The 24129-nt window shown below is 31.1% G+C and overlaps 1 protein-coding gene across 1 annotated transcript in view; it reads right to left on the bottom strand.

Annotated features, from left to right (window-relative positions):
* Positions 1–24129, bottom strand: part of NCAM2 (neural cell adhesion molecule 2) — a 211530-nt gene that overhangs the window by 153351 nt on the left and 34050 nt on the right. Inside the window, exons 6-8 of the mRNA XM_065875896.1 lie at positions 19355–19472; positions 13984–14144; positions 10909–11054 (exon numbers count right to left, since the gene is read on the bottom strand). Coding sequence (XP_065731968.1) covers positions 10909–11054; positions 13984–14144; positions 19355–19472 — 425 coding nt within the window. The remainder of the gene's footprint in view (positions 1–10908; positions 11055–13983; positions 14145–19354; positions 19473–24129) is intronic.

The raw sequence follows: 24129 nt of genomic DNA, 5'->3' as shown, positions 1-24129 counted from the left end.
AAAAAAAAAAAGAAATAGAGGAAAAAAGGATATGTAGGTATGTACGTACTCATTTTATATATAATATATACATAAATGTATGTTGTGTATAAGTTACATATTATGTTAATTATATATTATATGCTATAATATATATAAAAGAAATAAAATATTTTTGAATGTTGATGGGAATAATAAATAAGGTGGAGAGTAAAAAAATGTTGGAAATAGAGAGATAAATTATTAGATTAATGTCTATAATATGTTAGAGAGGATTGGAACTAGCATCCACATAAAAACCTGAATATTACCTTCATGGTAATATATAGGTTCAGCTATGTTTGATGTAGATGTAGTAATAGGAATTTGTTACAGTTTTCTTTTGATTGTTTTTATTTTCTTAGTAAAGAGGAACCAGTTCACCAGCTGAGCTTTTTTAGAACAGAGGAGGTTTATGAACTTGAGGATAGAGGAAATGTATCTAAAACTGGTGAAGAAAATGAGCCAGGAAAATGTGGCATGAGTACTGCAAAACACAAAGAGCATGCATTAAGCTATGGGTCACAATTTTAAAGGGAGATCATTCAGAATGATTGTAGTTTTCCTCCGGCTAACTTCAGCTGTCTTGCAACATGTGTGGAATAGGTATTGAGGTTAATTAAACCATGACTGACATTTTGCTAGAAACAGTTCACAAAGCAAAAAAAGATCCAGGAGTATATATGTGTTAGTGATTACAATAGACAATGAAATTTAAGCTGGAGAATAAAAGAAGTGAACAAGGTGGGTGATTTGGGCAAGGGAAAAGATGGTAGGATCCACAGTTATTAAAATTACATCATTTTTATATATTTGATAGAGTATAAATGTTTTTCTTATAAGTAGATACACTATTAAATATGCATCCAAAATAATCTGGCTTCCAAGAATGAAGAACTTAGAAAGTTGAATGAGAAATTTTGTGGATTACAAAACAACAGCAATGATGCTGCTCCAAGATATAGATCATGACAATACATAGTAGCCAAGGAAGAGCCTCACTAAGAAGGTTTTATCCCCTCAGTAAACACAACTACTCAACAGATGGCTGAACAGAGTTATTACTGAAGATATCTTTGTATAATATATTTTATTTAAATTTATTATCTGTTAATCCATGAGTCAAAGCAATGAGGGCATTATAATAATTGTTTTAAAGTACCTTTCATGAAAATGTATTCAATTTTACAAATTAATTATTGTTTAACTAACATTTTTTTATGCACTTGTTTTTGCTTCATGCTTAAACTTGGCAATGGAAGTCATCAAATGTATTATTTTTTTTGCAAGTTGTTTATTAGAATATTTATTGAAATATTTTCAGATATACTGTGTCTACTTGTACAGCACTTCATTCAAATTTATTTCATTTTTTTTTGAATTTAGTTCCTGTTTTCCACTAAAATTTCATATAAATAAATCAAAATTACATTTAGCAGAAAATTTGTTATTTTTTTTAAGTCGATTAATATTCATTGAAATCTACATTTTTTTGTAGCTACATTATTTTATATTTTCTTCAGTGGTAAATTTCTTCATAAGATAAAGTAAGTACCACATGAAGTCTGTAACAGAATATGGCATTTACAAGAAAAAATAATATATTTTCTGCTACAAAGCCAAAGAAAAATCACTTTCAGTACGTAAATAATGTTTTTTTTTCCCAGAACAATTATGGTAAAATTGTGAACTAATATCATATCATCCTACAAACAAGATGATAGTTTCTTTCAAGTGGATATACTTATATACATTTTAAAATAATAGTTCATTAATAACTGATGTTTTTTTAAAAGAACAATGAAATTTTTAGTTTTTAACTATTTCCCAGAATTTTCTCAAAAATGTTTTTTTAAAATTACATGTTGAACTTATGACTAGATTTCTTTGATAATTTTTATTTGAGGTGTGGGCTGGAAAAGAAATTTCTGAGAGTTGTAAATGATTGAAAACCCACCTCTGAGCAAGCTCAGAAGCATCCAGGAAGATTTCCAACATGCCTAATTATAATCTACACCCTACGTATGTCAGATGAGGAATAGAAGTATCCATTTTGCCTATTGCCCAGCAGGGATCTATAATACTGCTCTCAGAACACCAGTAGGAAAAACTGCATTAGAAAGACCTTGAAAATGTCATTCAAATACAAAATCCTTCAGAAAAGCCCAACGTCTGAAAAAAAAAAAAATACAGGCATTAAAATCTACAGGTGCCAGGAGTATGCTCTTTAGCATTCCTCTCTACAACCAGAAACTGACATTGTTTTTCCAATGTAAAGACATTGCCAAAGTAATCTTAGCTTTTCTTATAATTGTTATATGGAAAAGCTATATAGAAGAAGGAAATTGCAAACACACTGCCTCATTATATTAAGTTATTAGAAAATCATGAATTGAAAAATTAGTAAATACATGGATTTAAAAAGGGCTTAGCATGGAAATAAAAACTGTATCTTAAAATATGTGATTATCTACTGAATCAATAGAAAGATTTATAGAATGGGGAAATAGAGTTTGAAGGGGATTTATTTTATCAATGATGGAACTGAAAAATACATCAACTTCCCTGAAGTCACAGAGAAGGTAAATGGCAAATCCAGAAATTGAAACAAAGAATCAGTGTTGCAACTACCACATAATTTCAATTCATTAAGCTCTGTTTTATACGAACTGGGAATACCAATGCTAACATGACTAGAAATCCATGAGTTAGACAAACTAATTCCTTTTATATATCTTATATATGTATTGGATATCAAGATCACATTAAGTTGACTGTGTGTATTTTTAAGTGTGTGTGTGTGTGTGTGTGTGTGGGTTTGTGATGCAAGCCACATAGTAATTTTAAAGGTAGTGGTTCTCTACAGGGTACAAACACAGGAGCAATTTCTGGGGCTTTTCAAAATATAACTCTCTAATCCCTGTCAAAGATACTGGATAAGAATATCTAGGAGCCAGGTGCAGTTAGAACTCTGGGAGAGAGGCTCAGACATTTCCCAGGGAATAAGGCTCAGTCAGGTACATGTGTATACAGCTCCTTATGTGATTCTGATGTACAACCTTGGTTCAGTACCACTCACCCCCTTCCCCGAATATTAACTCAAAGATTTAATTTCACAGCAAGGCAGAATATCAGGGTAACAAAGATTATTTAAGATCTTCTAATACAATGTCACATCAAATGAAAGGATTTTTTTTTTTTTTTTAGACATTGATGATCTTACAAATTGTGATAGAGAAGTTCATGGGACTGGACATTCTGTCATTTGGAATTTAATACATTCCATTATCTATAACCCCTGAGTCTTTGAAAGTTTCTGCATTTTTGTAATTTCCATCTACTATTTTATCATACTACTACCCACAGCAAGCAATCTGTCTAGTTCAACTGTACATGACTGTCTTCAAAATATTTGAACTGGAACTTTTATAATAATGTACAGATACCTGAAACACTACAGTCTCTCTTTCTTAAATCAGTAACTGTGGATTTGTTAGTCTCATATTGTAATTTCTAGTTAAAGAGAAAAAAGAAGTTGAAAATTTTAAGTTGTCTCCTATAATACAAAGGTGTTGCCAATTACACCATTAAATATTTTTTAAAGTTTCTTTTCAAATCAGAGTCGAAGAAATTTTCAGCCTAGAGCAAATTGAAATGAGATATTCTAATGAGAGTAGATAGATACACTTTCCAAAATGCACCAATACAGAGGACTTTCAGAAGAACAAGTTGAACTGGGTCTGTGACAGCACAGAAAACTATGCCACAGCTATATGTGTAGCCTTGTAGAAGTCTACTTATATACTTAAAATTGATATTTTGCATATGAGTTTTCATATATCAAAATTGCATATTCATAAATAAAATATTGCTAATTTTAAATATGCTTTGATTCCATCTCCTCTCCTAAATTGTATGCACTATGAGTCAGAAAACATTTTTTACATTGCTATATTCTTTGTGCATAGTATAGCACATGTAAACACAAAAGCCCTCAATAAAATTTGTTGATGGTTGTTAAAAGAACTTGGGCAAATGATAAAAGAAACGTTAGTGACATAAATTCCTGTCACTGTAAAGATAATTTTACTGTTACATTTTATTAAATTTAATTTTCAAGACCTTGTATTTGCTTTAGAATGAAAAAAGGGGGAAATACAGAAAGGCTAATGTAATTTTCACAGTTTATATATAAAAATATCTAAGAATTTTTAGTAGAGATTTTCATATAATGTGAAAAGTTTACTCCATTATCCTCTGCCCTCCATTAAAAGTGGTTTAAATAAATCATTTAAAAACATGAACTTTCCTTAGGTCCAAAGCTGTACCTATGCAATAAAAAATAATATCCTAGAGCATAAAACAATATAATAATGAATGCAGTAATGTAATTATAAATATTTTGACACTAGGAATTTAATTTTTATAAAATTTAAAACATATTTTATTCAGGTGCTTGTATCAAAGAACTGCCCATCTTTATTATTACTAGAAATTCCTTTTGTCTTGGTAGTTTATTCTGCAAGAACATTTGAAGTAAGTATTGTCCAGATCATAGTGCCTCAATTCATGGAGAAAAATGTTTACTACTTATATACAATTAAAATAGAAACACTCTGGTACAACTATGACTTCTGTATGTAAGTGCAAAGCTAAATATTAAAGTAGACTATAATTTGTATTTTTTTATCTTAAATTTCAGTTTAAATACATCTATTTATTCAAAGGAACAGAAAGCAAAATGGACTTAAAGTACTAAAGTTAATGTTGAATCAGTAGGCTTGTTTTCTTTGACACAGAAAAACACATTTTTCAAATGAATGTAAAAGAACAGAAAGTCCTATTATTTTAATCACAAAGTTTGAGTTGATCTAAACTTAGACCATTACCAGCATTTCATATTTTACTTCAGCAAAATAGAAAAACATTGTTTTTGAAGTTAAATCACTATGCTTTATTTATTGAGTTTATTGGCATCATTTTGAAAAGATCATTTGGTGTTAAGGATTGAAATTAAATGGGTTTTTGTTACTATGATTTGTGAACTTTCTACCCATTAACTAAAAATGTAGCATATTTATTTACTGGAGGGAAGTGCTTGACCCTCCAAATAAAAGAAAGCATAACAGGGTCTGTCCTCAAAATTTTGTAGCTAAACTTTGTATCATGTTAATTCAAAGTATGTTTGAAATGAAAGCAGTGTCTTAAAAGCATGGTGTGTGTACCAGGAAAGGTGCACATGCTAAGTTTAGGTATTATTTTTAAAACAAATTTTTTTTTTTTTTTTTTTTTTACGGTACGCGGGCCTCTCACTGCTGTGGCCTCTCCCGTTGCCGAGCACAGGCTCAGGACGCGCAGGCTCAGCGGCCATGGCTCACGGGCCCAGCGCTCCGCAGCATGTGGGATCTTCCCGGACTGGGGCACAAACCCGTGTCCCCTGCATCAGCAGGTGGACTCTCAACCACTGCGCCACCAGGGAAGCCCCTAGGACAAATTTTATTTTATAGTTTTATATTTACCTTGATGTGCACTTTAAAATGTAACATATTTTTGGTTAGAATTAGAATGAATAAAAAGCTAATTTAATTTAAAGAAAAAAAATTAAGTTTATAACAGTCCAGGATGCACATGAATATGCAAAAGAAATGAAACTGATGGTCAAATGACTGAAGTTTGAGAAATTCTGCTTTAAAACAGTTACAAATTATTGCTATACAGTTCAAATACTTCTTATTCAATGTAGAGTGAGATTAATTTCTAGTGGAGGTAGGACTAAAATTTACTCGGTAGGACAAATATACCAGAAATAAAATAATTATAGATTCTGTATCTTAAGAGTAGATACATGACTCATGTGAGATGTCATCCACCAAACAATATTATAAGCACTTTAGAATTATTACATAAAACAGTCTATTCACATAGATGAGATTGGTTACTGTTATGTTTACATTTTTGTAAGAATTTTAGAGATAAAAATCACTTCCTGTAGATCTTTTACTTCCATTTACTCCCAAAATGACAAGCAACAAAATTTCTAAAAAATGTTCAAAATTAACCAATTTTATCATATGAAATCATATCTTGAAAATTGATGAAGAACTGGCATTCTTAAGCAACCTGGCTTTGTGGGGCATACAATTTCTTTTTCTTCCTATCTTAATGACTTGTTTAGGTACTTCTTAGAATGTGGAAGTGTCTCTTCCAAATCAATATTTATTGCTACATAATATCGGAGGTGAAATAGGGCCCAAAAGGAAGCAAAAAAATGACCTACTTCCTACAAAGGAAAATTCTGGGGAGAGTGGGAGAAGATAGACCTGGGAGAGAGGGAAAAAGAAGATGATGATGTAATAAATCTGTGGTATTTCTAGTCTGATATTGTGTCTCACCAAGTAAAGACCAGGCTTTACGTCTCAGAGTAATCTGAAAGTCTATCCTTATGCAGGATAGGAAGTTACAGCCCTCATCTGTAGTATTTCCCTGCAATGATAGAGATTGACACATACAGTGATTAAGATGACACTCAAATGCAGATTCCCAACATTGTCAACTTCCAAGAGGAATGCAATATATAGTTACAAGATTAGGAATTTAGTATGGTAAGACAAGTTCATATATGAGTCATTGAAATGACATTGCTAGAGATTATATCATAGTAAACGTCTACATATAGCTATGTCAAAGATGCAAAATCTACAACTGTAACAACATTCTATTGTTTTGTGGATGATATTATTCATACAATACATATGACTATGCTCACACTAGTTTTTATCTGGATTCTTTGGGGCAGCAGTCGTCACAGAATTAATATGATCATTGTCTCATTTCTAAAGTATCTAAAGACTAAATACCTCCAAGGAAAAGAGAAGATAACACTTTTAAGTTCAATCTGGGTCTAAGATATTGATCTGCATGCTCTCATTTCATCTTTAGAAACTTTTCCAGGGAGGTTTTATTATTATCCTAATATAGATGTGCAGAAACTGAAATCAGGCAGGAGAATTAACATGGTAAATGACACGCCAAAGTGACAAATTTGGGATTAAATTTTGACTTGAATGACACTTCATGCCTTCCCATACTAATTTAACAATACTCATAATTGTACATCTACTAATATTTATTGATCAATAAGAATGATAATAAGGGATCATTTAAGGAACATGATTCAAAATAGATGACAGAGGTTTATACTAGGGACTTCAAAACACTCTAGTCATACAATCTCACATAATCCTCAAATCAACCCTGTGAAAAAGCATGGCTTTATTTAGAAAATAAAGATTTTTAATGTAAAAAATTTAGATTGCTTAGTGTTTAAATTGCAAAACAATTTACAACTTTTGAGTCATAGCTGAATTAAACACATTCCATGATATTAGCTTTGGTTCTGTCTTAAAGTTTATTGTGTGCATTTAACTATTATTACAGTTATGTATATAGCATCTATTAAATGAAGAGGTCAGGGCTTTCTAATTTTTATACACAAATGTATCTTAGGATGACTCCAAAAAAATAATGTGCTAAAATTAAGCTATCAATTTAATAAAATTTTTGATAACCCAAGTAAATTGATATTTTAATGAAAAATTATCAAGTTACCACTAAAATAAATTGCCCATATTTTTTCAATAAATGTATAATTAAAAGTTAGTGAGGTAAAACTGTAAATTTTTTTAAAAAGTAAAATAAAGAACAAAATATCTTAAAATAACAATGGATATTACAAAAATATTTCTAAAGCAAGTGCATACTGTATTTTTCTTACATATTACATGTATTTTTTTAATTTTTCAAGAGAGTTTTTTAAATTACATATATTATTTTAAATGTAGGGAAGATGCATTAAAGTAGATTATAGAGAAAATAGTTATGAGTTTAAAAGAGTTCTGTGTTTAAGCACTATACTTTTTGTTGTTGTTTCTGAAGGATATATTATGCAAAGATACTTTACACTACACCATTAACATGCATAGTCCAATAGTGCTACAGAACTATAGCTGCAGAAAATATATACATGTGACTACATTAATTGAGACCCCTTTCTTTGAAAATCTACAATGATGAACATGTTTGCTAAATATATTTTCCTATTTTTGGATGGAGTTATTAGTTTGAAATATATTATTGATGATATTTCACTATGACCTACACAATTATCATTTTCATTGATAGTAATGAAAAGTTTTGATTGTTTTATTCTGTGATTTCCAAGCCCCTATCAAGGTGCCAAGGTGCCAAGTAATTTGTCAAGAGTATTTTTCTGTTGAAAGGATAAGTTGTTCAATTTCATTTGACTTAGAGCTCGAGAACTGCTTTCCAATGTATGGATGACATGGAGAGCATCCATATAACACCAACTGATGAGTTTATTAAAGTACTCCTAGGTCCTGTGCTTTACATTCGAAATCAACCTCAGAAAGTGGGATTCTAGAGTCTGCATTTTAACAGGCTCTCCAAGTGATTCTTAAGGCAAATACAATCTCATGTTACTTTTCATGACAAGAAAGATATAATCACAATATACTCTATGGTAATGTTTAATCAGACTTTAGTTATCAGACTTTATGGAGTCTATTAACAATTTGAGTTTACTCAAAATAATAGAAACAAGATAAATTATGCTTCAATATTTATGCAATATGAAAAAGAAACAAAGTTTATTGAATATTTACAATATCCTAAAGACTTTCATATGCATTTTACAATGTACTCTTCATCTAATACCAAAAAGTGAAATAAGTATTGTTATCCATATTTTAAAGATGAAGAAACTCATATTAAAAAGACTTCACATAGTATTGCCAAAGCTGAAGCAACATAAATGGCTGAGCTGAGATTCAAAACTACATGTGACTTACTTCAAGGCTCAGCTCAACTCTTCCATTTTTGAATTTTGGCTGTTGAAGAAACTAGGAATGTTAGGAGAAAGGAGGCTTACCATCCAGGAAATAAGGCAGTGTTCTTAAAATAATTTTGGAGAAAAGTCAGGATAGGAAGTGAGTAGTCTTAATTTGTATATCTACTGGATAATAGTTGTGTTTGGAAAAACAAAAGTGTATTAGGGTTTCTATAATGGTTTTGTGACAAAGCAAAAGAAAAACAAAAAGATGTGTGCTTTAATAGACATAGTCCTTAGCAAACAAAAACTAGGTGATTATTTTTCACAACTGTTATCAAAGAAATTTCTGTATGTAGTTTTGGTGGCTTGGGGCATAGAATAAAATATCATGGTCTTCTGGTTACTTGATAACGTTTTATTCATAAAATAACTGAATATAATGTACCTCTCATTATTGGTATGAACATAAGGAAACATCTATTAAATGAAGAGTAAAAGCTATGTTTGAGAAGAGAACTTTCAGGAAATATATAGTACAAAAAAATAATGAAAGTATGAGTTAGGAATATGAACGTATAATTAATAAGGGTGCCTAAACATGAAAATCATTATTCTTGAGTGATTTTGTCCAAAGAAAAGTACTAAACTGACAATGAAAACAGTTATCTACAGTTTTATATATATCTAATTTTTTTGGACAATTTTAAAGAAGTTTATGGAGATATAACTCCTTTCCAGATTTGGCAATGCACCGTCGTAGTTAAAAAAAATATGAAAGCAAACTCTATGTCATTTTTCTGGGTTGCCAGAAGAATGCCAATGTCATTCACATTTTATAAATTTGATTTTCAACTTTCATATATAAAACAAGTATATCAAAATAGTGTAACTATTGCCAAAAGATATGCTTTTAAAAATGCCATCATGAGGAGGAAGTGGGGCTAAGAAGGGTGATATGCAGGAATACATTATTTCAAAAGATAAATAGTAAATGGCCAGGGAGAAGCCTCTTTGTCAATTTATGGAGTTAGCATGTTGTTAAAATTACATGATGAGTTGGAGGGATAGAAAGCATATTTTGAATAAACTGAGTTCAAATTTTTCTGCTATCAATGTTGGTAAGTCAAAGGTACTTATATTTTAGAAATAATTTTCTTCAACAGAAATTGATTTGAACAAATGAAAGAGGTTTTAAGAAGGTTGCTCTTTAACACTGAGAAAGAAAAGAGATCTAAGTGTTTAATCTGATAATTTTTACATGTGTGAAAATGCCAATTCCATCATATTCTTAATCCAGTGCCTTTTTCTTTCTGTTTCAGTTTGGTTTATACTTGGGGCCTTATATAAATAGTTACAAAAAATAGCGATAATGAAAATCTATGGAGTGCAGTGAAATATATGATAATATTTACTTGATTTCTTAGGAACTTGAATGCATTTGATGAAAACTCACCAATTTACATGAGAGTGACATTTACCAAAATGCTGTATTTTGTTGTGTTTGTACGTCTTGGTCTTTATCAGGTTATAGATTGTATAAAGGCAGAAACCTACTGTCCTACTGCATAAAGATAATACTAAAGAGTTAAGAGTTAAATGACAGCCAGAATTTTGTGAATTTAAATTATTTTCATTTTCACAGCACAAGGTGGAGGAATTGAAATTGCAATAAGATATTTTATAGATACAGTTTATACCAAAAGTTTGCATGTAGGCAAACTTAAGAAACAATATTAAAAACCTAAGATTTTTGGCTCAATGAAAAACAACTTTAAATATTACAATTTGACTTTTTTCTCCTCTGAATTTATTTTTAGGCTAACTGTGGTAGAGTCACCTTTTTAAGAATTAAACCATTTATTGCATTCCTACAAGTTACTTGATAAATTGGAGTCCAATGTGATATTTAATTATATGCAAAACACTGAAAATATTGGTTTCACCCAAAAGTTCCATAAGATGGTATGGAAAAACCTGAACGAACTTTTTGGCCAATACAATACAATAGTTTTGAAAAACACTATATATTAAATTGCTGTTACCTTATCACCTTCGGAAAAAGTGATGCCATCCACTGCTCTTTTCCACGTGATTTCTGGAATAGGCTCCCCTTCTGCTTCACATATTAGTGTGACTTGACCATTCTCATATGTAGTCTCATTTTTAAGCTGTATTATGTGAGGCTGTACTGTAAAAAATATATACATTACTCAATCTGTATTGGAGGAAATATTACTATTCATGGTGACAATTTAAGTACCCTTTAGCATAGTATGGAATTATTAACTTTGAGCAGATATAGTGTCATGTTTTGCTTTATAAGAGTGCCAGGAGAGTTGCAAATTGTAGGAGAAAAAGCTAGAAAATAATGCTATTGATTATGATTACAAAAATAATTTTAAGTGGTTTAGAAACCAACATAAAAAAGTATAATTCCTTCCAAGATTTTGTCAATTAAAAGCCACTTTATTATTTTTTCCTCAAGCTAAAAAATAAAATTTTCCTCTTGTAAAGTCACATGAGTACTTCTGTGTGTATGTCTGTGTATGACATCTGCTTATATAGTGATTATCTCTTAAACTTTAAAAACAAAAACCAAAGAAGAAAAATAATGATTGTATTCTGAATATATAGTAAGTGTAATTATGTGCAATGTTTAAAATATTTATCAAGTAAATATATATACATACTATTTAACCTTTATTATTCTAGCTGATTTATTTTGACCTCAGACTACCTTAATATTATTCCATATTGTAGATAATTGTTTCTTTACAGTTATGACTTCTATAAAAGCCAAAACATCATGTCTAGTAATTTAAATTACATTAATATTAAAAGTTACATCCCTCCACAAATTTACATATACCAAAGAGCTTTAAGTTTTTAAATTCTGTATTATTGGCATTTCTTAAGTTTTTATTTGTTTGAACCTAAAAGTGATAAAAGCCAGCACTTACTATTTCAGAACAAGTAACAGGTTTCTTTTTAATCACCAAATGCAATCAATTATGAAATATAAATAACTTGTTCTTAATCCTAGAAAATTAGATTCCTGATATCAGAAACATGGCCTATATATTTTTACAATTCAGTGTTTACTCCATTGACTTTAATGGATTTAGTTTTATTTCCACTTTATATACATGCTTTTGTGTCAAACACAATACAAATCTGTTCAGTGTTACTATACAAAGTGATTATACAGTGATATGGCATGTTATATTTCATTCATTATTTTCTATTTGAAAGGACAAAAATATTAGAAACTTTCTTTGTCTGTGTTCTTACTGCCAGATTAATTTTTAAAAGTAACTAAATATTTCATATGAGCTCATTGAGGTAGATTGAGATTATTTATCCTTTGGAATTATCTCAAACACTATCATTTCTAATTATTAATTTATTTTTATACTGAGTCATATTTAGCATTTACATTTTATAGAGAACATTTTCTTAAGCGGGAAATACTGATGGAACAAATTAGATGCTTTCTATAATTTTTAATAATTTTAAGTTTGTTTACTCTTCCCTCTATGTGAACAATTTTCTCCTGGCTCATAGCTTTGCTGATTTCTCATCATTAAAGATTTTTATGTAAACACATCTAAACATTTCCCTTCTGAGTAACTTTCCAACACCATGATCTCCAAAATAACAGCTCTTTTTACCCAACACTACCTGATTAATCTAGTTTCACTTTCTTCTTAGAACATCTTATTATTCCAATTTTCTTTTTTAATATACTTTGGTATATTCTTTATTGTCTGTCTTATTTTGTTTGAATATAAGCTTTATGAAAATCTCTCTAGTATAGAAAAACATTTCTGTTACAGCTACTACAGGACCAGCTGTCAGAGGATGTGTCCACACATGTATTACCATTTATCTTTTGGTCTAAGTAATATGCCTGCTTCTGCCAACTGCAACCACTGGTCCTTCTTACTCTTTTTTTTGTTGCTGTTATAACACATAACACAACTTTATTAGTAACCAATTACTCAGTGTTCAAATTTCCATGGTTGTCTCATAAAACCTTATACAGTTGATTTGTTTGAATCAAGATCCAAATGAGGCCTATATACTGTGATTGGTTGAGGTTCCTCTTATGTCTATTTTGACCCATATTTAGTTACTGCCCCCACCCAATTTATTTGTTAAAGAAATCCTGTAGTTGTTTGTTTGTCCTGTAGTTTCTTTTTTTTTTTTAAGTTCAATACCAGATTCATGTATTATTTTATTCTTTTTTTAAATTGGAATATAGTTGCTTTACAATACTGTGTTAGTTTCTACTGTACAGCAAAGTGAATCAGCTATACATATACATATACCTCCTCTTTTTTTTTGGATTTCCTTCTCATTTAGGTCACCAAAGAGCATTTACTCTTATGGAGTACTCCCTCCTTCCTTCCCCTTTCTTTGTTGTGAAAGCTTTTTGATAACAATGTTTTTAAAAATGGAGAAAGCATACTAAATATTAGTAGTGCCTATAATTTTTAGTGTTTGCTTTTTAAAGAGAACAATCACATTCTAAATATTTACCAGCAAAAATTTTCCTCTTGCAAATATAATAGGGGCTAAATCAATAATTAAAAATTAATTTACCGGTTTTCTACTGTTTGTAAGCTCCCCAAAGAAGGCAATAGGGCTCTTAGTAAATATGGAAGATATTTATGTACATTTCCTTTTAATAAAATGAAAAGGGAGTATTTAATTATGGTTACAGGTCAATGTTTCCAAAGTATAGCCTTATAGGTGAGCTCTTTTGAAGTATTAATATATTAAAAGTAAAACTGATCCCAACATATTTCACTTAAAGATTTATGAAGATCAACCCATAAATAATATAATAGATCCCAATATGTGTAATTTAAATGAATTTTCTTTCAGCCTCTGTTATTAGTCAGCAAATATTTTACAAAAATTTACATGTATAATCTCATATAATTCTTAAAATAATTCTATCTGGTTGCTGCAATTTTAAAATATATTTTAGAGATGAGAAAACTGAGACTTAGGTTTGGAAATTTAAATAGCTCATATAAGTGACAGAGTAGAGTTTGACTCAGACCCCCCTCTAGACATTACAGTTTTAACTACTATGCTATAATACTTACCAAAGACTTGGAGAAGTACCTGTTTTTCATCTTCTCCTGCCTTGTTTGTGGCCCTGCAGACATACGGGCCCCCATCACTATTGATTATGTTCCTGACAGTGAGTTCTTTATTGCTTCCTTTCAGTATGTACTTTTCATTTTCTTCAATAAACTTGCCATTCCTAAAGAAGAAAACAGAGGTTGATCTTCATATACCTGACTTCATAACTTAAGATCAGATCATACTCAACTTTTTGACCTGTAACTGTCAATATTTCATGGCTGTCATTGACAAATAAAGTTATATTCCAGTCAAACATACACTTTTACTAGCTCAATAGAATTTATGCATAAATATTAAAATTATACTTGTAAGTTGTTTTGACTTTAGAGACAAAAATAACGTTTGAGCTGTGTTGAAATCTTGACACTCATCTTAGGCAAAAAACACTTTTATTCAATTTTCACTTTGATTATTAGCAAAAAAAAAAAAGTTTTATTTTCTGATTTAAATTCCAAACACACATTTCATGTTGGTGAGTCAACACATATTTATGAAATGTACTTCTTTACTAGGTTCCAGGGACACGTTTAATATAATTTCTATGGAAACACCCTTCAAAGGCAATTTAAAGAAATAATGAATTTATATTGCACATAGGTACTGCTAATAAAAGGGTAAGAGGAAAGAATTACATGAAAACAGTTATAGAAATTATGCTGCATATAACAATTTAATTCATTAGTGAGGAGAAGAAATTTTTCTCAGATATAAGTATTTTTAAGTAGTTTCCAAGGTCTTTCTGGACTGAAATAGTGTTCATTTTTTTTCAATTCTAGTTTTGTTGTTCATTAAAATAACATCTTTTGAACTTTACAATAACTTATAGTAAAAAAAAATTTTACATGCATTTAAATCTGAAACAATTTCTACAATTCCCCTTAATATGTGTGAAGTCTTATACTGTATATTCTTTTTCATGTTATTTTATTTTCCTCATCTCCACTTCCTCCTTCTCCTTTTCTTTCTCCTTTTTTACTTGTCAACATGGTAAAATGGACAATTAATTGATTTTAAGACCCACAAATGTAAAAATTTAGGATCTACCTTTAGGGGTGGGGAGATTTACTTGTCCATACAAGTGTAAATTAAAAAAAGAGGAATATCTAAAAGGATTATTAAAAATCTTACCTAGAATGAAACAGAATATTTTTTCTGATACTCTAAATGATCTTTGCAGTGAATTCTAGTTCTTCTTTCTAGAAAGTACTGCCACATATCTTAACACAGTCCTTGTCTTTCTATGACTCAGTAATATCTATTTTTCCAGTTTTTATTGACATGTGTAAATACAATATGAAATGTGCAAAAATTCATGAGTGGTGAAAAATTAGGCCTTAACAAATACTAGTGACAAAAGTATATAGTGCTCTGTACTTTTCTGTTTCTTTTTTTCATATTTTCACTAATCAAATATTTAGAAGTATAAATAATGACAAGATTTCAGAACTTTTGCCTAGAATTTTATGTATGGATAAGGCTTTCACCACAATTAGTGATACAATATATTTCTTAATCTAGTCAATAAAAAAGTATTCATTTGTCTCATTATCATCATTATCATCATCATCTAGAAGTTTCAGCCATTTGTGGCTTAGGAAACATTTTCCCTATATTATTAACCTGGTTAAATACAATTAGTTCACAGATGTGCATTTTCCCTCTCCACTCTCATTCACAGATCAGATAACTAAATTTTAAGTATGATTTCCTCACCCATCAATTCACAGATGAAGAGACTTAGGTTTAGTTTGTAATATAAGCAGCAGGTTAACTAAGTTCTAGTGTTCTTTATGATAAAGAGATTATTTCTGTATTTCATGTGAAATATTGTGCTAAAGGTCTGAAGTATAGCAAATGAGTGAGACAGGGTCACCTATCATGAAGAATTCATAGTCTGATTGATAGTAATAGAGGGTAATATAGATCCCATTAATGCATTTATTCATAATTTGTGCGTGTGTTGGGAGGGGTGGGGTAGGGGATCTATTATAATAGAAGAGAATGGAAAAGATGATGGCTAGAATACTCTGGGAATTTTCGTGGGAAAAAAAATCCATGATCTGAGCTTTGAAGTGGATAGTTAGGTCTTGAAGAATTTAAAGGAAGTCAGGTTGTAAAGATTATGTTCCCTTAAAGACCTCAATTTAAAAACATCATTAAAGAATAATAACTCAAGTAATAGGTCTTAATACTTCTCTCTCAACAAACCCATTATATAGAAAGTACTCATTGTTATTCATAGTACATTTCTGTGGAATGTCAATGTCTGAAAAAGACTCCCAAAGGATTCTGATGAAATTCCACTGGGCCATCCTTTGAAATTCTAACCACTTCTCTAAATGCCACTTTTCCAGGCAAAAGAAAGTAAGGGTTATGATTAGAGGATTCATGGAAATGATAAAAAAGGGAGAACAATTCCGCTCATGACCATAGTGGAGTAACAAAACCATATTTACTCTCTCATTTTAAATAACACGAACACTGGACACAGAGATTAAATAACAGTTTTCAACCATTGGTCAACAGGTAGCACATGACCGCTGAGGACCACCATAGTTTACTACCTGAAGGCAGTTTCCAGGCTGCCCCTTAGAGAGGAAGAACCCATACAGAGTCAGGCAGTGTATCTGAATTGGAAGACAGAATTCTCAGTTGATAGAAGTTAAAGTGGCTAGAATTTGCAGGTAAGAAAATGTGAGAAGAAGGCACAAGAAAGAGAACTACAGAGATCTGCAGAGGTTTCCAACCAATCTCTAACTGAGTACTAATCAGTGAGTGTACTCCAGTAAGATTTTCCAAGAGTAAGGAAAAGACCATTGGAAAAGATAAAGCACAACAATCCCAGGAGCTCACAAAAGAGCAGGAATAATTTGCATCCTTATCATCCAGAGTAGAAAGACCTCCTAAAACACAAATTTAAACAAATTAAATTGCCTCCTTACAAGAATACTGCTTCAGTAATGAAGCCAAGTTAATCTTAGACTGCAGCTTGTTCTGTATCCACCTAAAACAGCCTAAAAGCAACCTCAAGAAGATCAAACTTTCCCCATGTAAATTAACTCCATTCAAAGCTAAAGTAAAAGAACATGAAAATATCCAACACCTCAAAACATAAAATTCTCCATGTCTGAAATCCAGTAAAAAATTGACAGGACAGTAAATAGGTAGGAAAATATGACCTATAACAAGGAAAAAAAATCAATCAATAAAAAAGATCCAGAAACGATACAGATGATAGAATTAGTAGACAAGACCATTAAAATAGCTATTAAAATATATTCTATATGTTAAAGGAATTAAAATATGGGCATGGTAAGAGAGAAATGGAAGAGGAAAAAAGGCCTCCATCAAACTTATAGACATAAAAAATAGAATGAAGAAAAATACTCTGGTGGGATTAAAATCAGATTAGACATTACAAGTGAGTTCATTCCAAGGAACTCAAAGTTGTTTTAGCATTTGAAAATCAATGGAATTCACCAATTTAAAGGGCTAACAATAAAAATCCATATGGTATTCTCAACAGAATTAGAAGAAACATTTGAATGAAAATGAAGAAAGTGATATTAAGAGTTTCTGCTTTTACTCCCACTTTGGTTTCCTGGTTCTCTTTGTGAAAATTTCTTATTTTTCCTCAATGTTTTGTCTTCAACTACCTTCTTTACTGGTTTCACTCATACCTCTTGGAAATATTATCTCTATGCAATGGGTAGTGTCTGGATTTTTCTCTCTGCATTGCTGCCCTAATACTTTTTGGAATTTTTTTCACAAAGATAACATGTCTATATCTACAGATAAATATGTCACAATGAAAACTTCCCTCTGATACCAATTTTACCTCTGTTAAGAACACTATCACATACTCCCATTCTCGCATTATATATTATATATCCAGCTACTAGGATAATTATTATTTTATTCCATCCAAACAATGAGGCTAATGCCATGTGAAAAAATGGAGGTGCAAAATCAGGAATTTAAATTATTCAATTATATTAGCCTCTGAATATGATTTATTCTAGTCTGTATGATAATTATATTTCCACTTACATATGAGAATTTTAAACAAACGTTAAACTTTAAGAAAATAGTCTAAACTGAAAGTCAGTCTCTCTGGAAAGATAAAATGATGAGGATAAGACTCTAGACCAATATTTGTTCATTGCAATGAATGATCCAGGAGATTTTCCTTGCTGTGATTAGATCTAATATTGACTGTTAAGGATACACACTAGAAACCAGAAGTCTCTGAGATACATGATAATTATCTGGGGTGAATGTGTTAATGATCGTTGTGCAATCCCTTTAAAAATACCAACAGTGAGTCAGAAAGGAATTATTGTCTGCAAAGAACTTCTAGAAACACCTGTCTGAAGAAATATCTTGTTTATTGATACCTGCTATGTTAAAGCAATAAAGGTTTGAAACTTGAAGATAGTATCAGTAAATGTTCAGAAAGTAATAAAAAATAGTTTTGAATTTCAATTATTCTCCTTAAAATATTTTTTTAAAACCTAATCCTTATTATGGACACTTTTGCCAATTTGAATATAAATTTCTAATTGTTTTCTTGTGACTATTCTTATAGTATATGATTTATGAAGTATAGAAGTGATTCTATCAATATTTACAGATTTGCTTGAGTAGTAACCTCAGTTAATAACTAATACATATTTAAAAACTGTCCATTTTTAAACTTTAATTATCTCCCTTTTAACAGTGTGAGACACAACCTAAAAGAGTGGAATATTTTGTTATCTGTTTGATCTTAATAGAAATCAAATAGCATTTAAAATTCAAAAGAAATATAAAAGTGAACTGTAAAATAATAGATTTAGAATAGAGAATTTATTCATTTGAACATTTTGTTACATAACATTAAATTTATTGAAATTTAACTCTACACAACTAGCTTTTTCTGTAATAATATGGTACACAAATAAAATATACAATTATATCTAATAAAATATAATTATGTACACATACAACAGTGGTGCCATTCATACTAGAATTCCCACTTATGGGTACTCTCTAGTAGGAACAATAAAATGGATGAATTTGTTACAGGGCTCCTGGGCCCATTTTGGCCAGAAACATGTCTTTTAGATAAAATAACCAGGGCTATGAGCACAGCCTTTGACTTGTGTTAAATCATTCTGTTGCTCTCTTTAACAAGTTAATTTAACCAACTTAACTGAAAACAAAAATCATTTTCAACTGAAATTCAAAAACAATGTTTCCATTCTGGACAGAATGATAAGACTGTAAATATTTTTCCGGAAGCCTGACTACGGACACAAGCCAAAGGGATGTGGGTGCATAACCTACCTGTACCAGGAAATGGTGGGCTCAGGAGAGCCAGAGGCTCTGCAGGAAAATGTCATCTCCTCTCCTCTCTCTGCTGTGGCATTAAAGGATTTCTGAGGCATTGTGATTGTTGGCGGCACTGAAAAACAGATGAATGTAGATTAAATAGAGATGAAAAACATTTTACCAACTCCACTGGGACATTTTTACTGTTTTTTTTTTTTTTTCTTTTAAAGCTAAGCTTTACAACTTCTGCACTTATATCAAGAGGACTGACTTGGTTGTATAGTAAAATGACTAAAATCACTGATCTGCCTTCTAATGTACAATAATTAGATAATTCACTGTAATTCTGTTTTACTATTTTTAATCTATTAAACTAGACTAAAAATAAACTAGACATTTTAGCAAATACATATATATATATATATTTACATATACACACACTTTTATGAACTATTTCTTACATAAATACAGACAATACCACCCTAACTTACATAAATACTGAGATCTACTTGAAGCATAAATGGATTTCTTATTTAGGTTCTCATTGGTGTATATACTTCTATAAGCAAGCATTCAAGACAGGGCTTTCAAATTAAGTGTCAAACCATAATGTTCTTTCTGATTAACTACACTTAATTTCTTCAAACAACTATACAACATTTTATGAAGAGAAATTGCTTAATCCATAGAGAGTATGAAATAGATTTTCATGAACAATTCAATTTTAAAATTAAGCTTCCCCAATTTCTAACTAATTACATTGCAAAAACTGTATATGTTGCACATTTTGAACACGCTGAAACTGTTACTGAAATGCACTGTTTGCAATAAACAAATCAATGACATCCATAACAGAAGCTAAAATTTCAAAGTAAAGCATAAATTTTTATTTAATGTACACTTTTATGATTTTTCAATTGAATATGATGAAATGATATTCCTATAATTATTTAATATATTTGATTTTACATATCCTAAACAATATGACCAGACAGGCATTTAGAAATGTGATTTTAATTAAATATCTCTACAATAGCATTCAGGTCAAAACTGATGTTGATTACCACAATTGATGGTGGGGATAGGAACTGATATGTATCTTAGTAATTAAGCACAATTAATCAAGTTTCTGCCTTTATGAATTTAGATACAAGGTGCATGACATGTCATGCTGTCTGTAAAGTAACATAATAATTACTAGTATTACAGTAGGATGGACTTTTCTTTTTCAGATGTTAACTCTGCATTTTAAGTCATTGAAATTTGACTATAGTATTCATGTAGATAGAAACATTTTCAAATGGAGAGCCATATGCTCCAGTTCTTGTCCTGTTACTGTTACTAATCTAAACAAGTTATTTATTCTTTATCATAATTTTCTTATCTATAAAGTGAACTGTAGATGCTGGATAATCTCTAAGAATTAACAAATCTTAATCTCTGTGTTTTATGATATGTTAACTCTGCTAATGACATATGTGTTCTTACTTGTAGTGTAGATTAGTAGAAAAATATTAATATTACATGTTTAGATACTTTGAGGTACTTTGAAGAGTAATTCTAGAAGTATTCTGAAGAAAAATAGCATCAAAATCTGCAGAGGTTTTCACTAGTTCAGATGTTAAGATGTTCAGGCAGTTTGCTAGCTACTGTTTTGACTGTACAGCATTTTTACATATATTACCTTATTGCTTCTGAACTCACTGTTGAGTTGGATTAAATAATTTTAAAAGACATAACAATTATATTTCATCTGATTATTTTTTCCTCACAAGACCAGCATCTACTCTATTTTATCTTTTTAAAAATACTTTTGGCATTTGACTATATCTGAAATGTCCAGTTTTAATAACTTTACCAAGATTTATGTTCTGTACCCGTTAAGTAGTCAATCCTTTGAAAATTTCTGTTTTTATATTTTAGCTTCAAGAAGCATGGGGATGCGTAGAGAAGTAGCTCCATAATTTACTTACATGGAAGCTTTGGTTCACCTTCAAGTTATAATTCCCCTCACTGGCTGCTTATGCACCAAACACATCACTAACTTGATATCTTAACCCCCCTTCATCAACAGTGGAATCCAGCTAGTCTATGTATCTTCTGTGTCTTGCAGTCTTTTTCTCCACCCACTTTCCTTCAAATGTTTTTTGAAAGATAAAGAATACGGTATTAACCATGAAATACTTGTATGGTTCTGATTAACAAATACCAGTAATTTCTACAAATTTATTCAGGATAGGGATAACAAACTCCACTCTACCATTGTCAGGAAAGCAACTCTTTTCTAATTTATTGACTATTCAGATCTGTCCTAAATGTATATCATCAAATATATTCACATGTAGATCCTTTAACTGGCAGAGGACTGCTCATCTTAAGACTCAGCCTTTTCATAATTACCATTTCTTGTTTTTACTTTTAAGGCTGCATGACACTTAGACATTCACATAAGAGAGGACTTGGGGAAGATAGCAGAGTAGGAAGTACCAGGCATCTGTCTCCACACCTACATGGCAACTGCACTGTCAGAATCTGTCTAATGTAACTATCTTGAAACTGTGGAGTCTATTGAATGCTTACAACTTCCAGGCAAAGACATGGAAGATAAGCTGTTGTTAATACTGGTCAGTTTCAGCTGTTGGTACACTGGCAGCTACCTATCCCCCTCCCCATCTGAGGCAGGAAGCTGTGCACGTGTTCCTAGAGTAGGTTGCACAAAGAAAGCCAGGATAGGCAAAAAGGACTTTGTCATTCAGATATCAACGATCTGTTCACTGATCACTGACTGATGCTTTTGATCACAAAGGTGCAGATGAAGAGGTGGTGGCCATTGTTGTTATACCTCCCACAATGGTGAGATCCAGGGTATTTAATGAACTCTCATTCTTTTAGTATCCCCTTCATTTTTCTCTTTTTACCATTTTGGGAGGCAGACATTAAAGACTATGACATTCAAAAACAACTGCATATAACGGACATGTTAGAAAGTGACCATGCATGTCCAGGGAAAGGTGTAGGCTTAGAAAATACCTGAGGATACCTTAAATTTACATCTCAGACTGATCTTTGGCATAGAGACAGCCTTCAATAATAATAATAATAATAACAAGTAACAGTAAACCCTGGGATTGAGAAAGAATCTGATTTCCATAGGAAGCACTTATTATGTTCAAATATCCAGTTTTCAGAAAAAAATATCACAAGGCATACAAAGAAATAGGAAAGTATGGCCCATTCAAAAGAAAAATTAAATCAATAGACACTGTCCCTGAAAAAGACCTGAGGGAAGATACGCTTGATAAAGACTTTCAAACAACTGTCTAAAAGATGCTCAAGGGGCTTCCCTGGTGGCGCAGTGGTTGAGAGTCCGCCTGCCGATGCAGGGGACACGGGTTCGTGCCCCGGTTTGGGAAGATCCCACATGCCGCGGAGCGGCTGGGCCTGTGAGCTATGGCCGCTGAGCCTGCGCGTCCGGAGCCTATGCTCCGCAACGGGAGAGGCCACAACAGTGAGAGGCCCGCGTACTGCAAATAAATAAATAAATAAAATAAAAGATGCTCAAAGAACTCAAGAAAGAAGTGGAAAAACTCAAAGAAACAATATATGAAGAAAATGGAAATACCTATAAAGATATAGAAAACCTAAAAAAAAGCCAAAAAGAAATTCTGAATCTTAAAATTACAATCACTGAAATGAAAAATTCATTAGAGGGATTCACAAGCAAATCTGAGTAAGCAGAAGAAAGAATCAGTGAATACGAAATAAGGCAATGAAAATTCTTGAATCTGAGAAACAGAAAAACAAAAGATTGAAGAAAAGTGAATACAGCCTAAAAGACCAGTGGGACATAATCACGTAGACCAACAATCACACAGTGGGAGTCCCAGAAGGGAAGTGAGAGAGAAAGGGACAGAGTGAATATTTGAAGAAATAATGGCTGAAAAGTTTAGCTATGAATATAAACATCCAAGAAGCTCAACAAACTACAACTAAGATGAATTCATAGAGGACCAGGCCAAGACACATTATAATGAAATTTTCAAAAGGCAAAGGCAAAGAGAAAATCTTGGAAAGCAGCAAGAGAAGAGTGACTCATCACATACAAGGGATCCTCAGTAATTATCAGCAGATTTTGCATCAAAAACTTTGGAGGACAAATGGCAGTGGGTGGATATATTGAAAGTGCTAAAAGGAAAAAAAAAAAAAAAAACTGTCAACCAAGAAACCTATATCCTGGAAAACTATCTTTCAACAGTGAGGGAGAAGTTAAGACATTTCAGATAAGTAAAAGCTGGAGGAGTTTGTTACCACTAGACCTGCCCTGCAAGAAATGCTCAAGGGAGTCCTACAAGATGAAATAAAAGGACACTAGAGAGTAATTCAAAGCCATATAAAGAAATAAAGAGCTCAATAAAGGTAAATACATGGGCAATAAAAAAGCTAGTACTACTGTAACAACAGTTTGTAACTGCACTTTTTTCTACATGATTTGAGACTAATATATATTTTAAAAAGATATTAGTATGATTTTAACTATGTCTTATAATTCCAGATTTTGTTTTCTACATAATTTAAGAGACTAATGCAATTTAAAGAATTGTAAGTTAATGTTTTGAGACACAAAATGCATAAAGATGTAATTCTGTGACATCAACAACCAAAAGAAATGGAGTTAAGCTTTAAAGGAGCAGAGTTTTTTATATTTATTGAAGTTAAGTTAGTATAAATTTAAAATAGAGTGTTATAACTTTAGGACATTAAATGCAATACCACCAATAACCACAAAGAAA

The sequence above is a fragment of the Phocoena phocoena genome, chromosome 4, assembly GCF_963924675.1.
Source record: "Phocoena phocoena chromosome 4, mPhoPho1.1, whole genome shotgun sequence".
In the NCBI taxonomy this organism is placed as follows: domain Eukaryota; kingdom Metazoa; phylum Chordata; class Mammalia; order Artiodactyla; family Phocoenidae; genus Phocoena; species Phocoena phocoena.
Note: the sequence above shows the minus strand (reverse complement) of the source record. Positions and strands in the feature narration are given on the sequence as shown.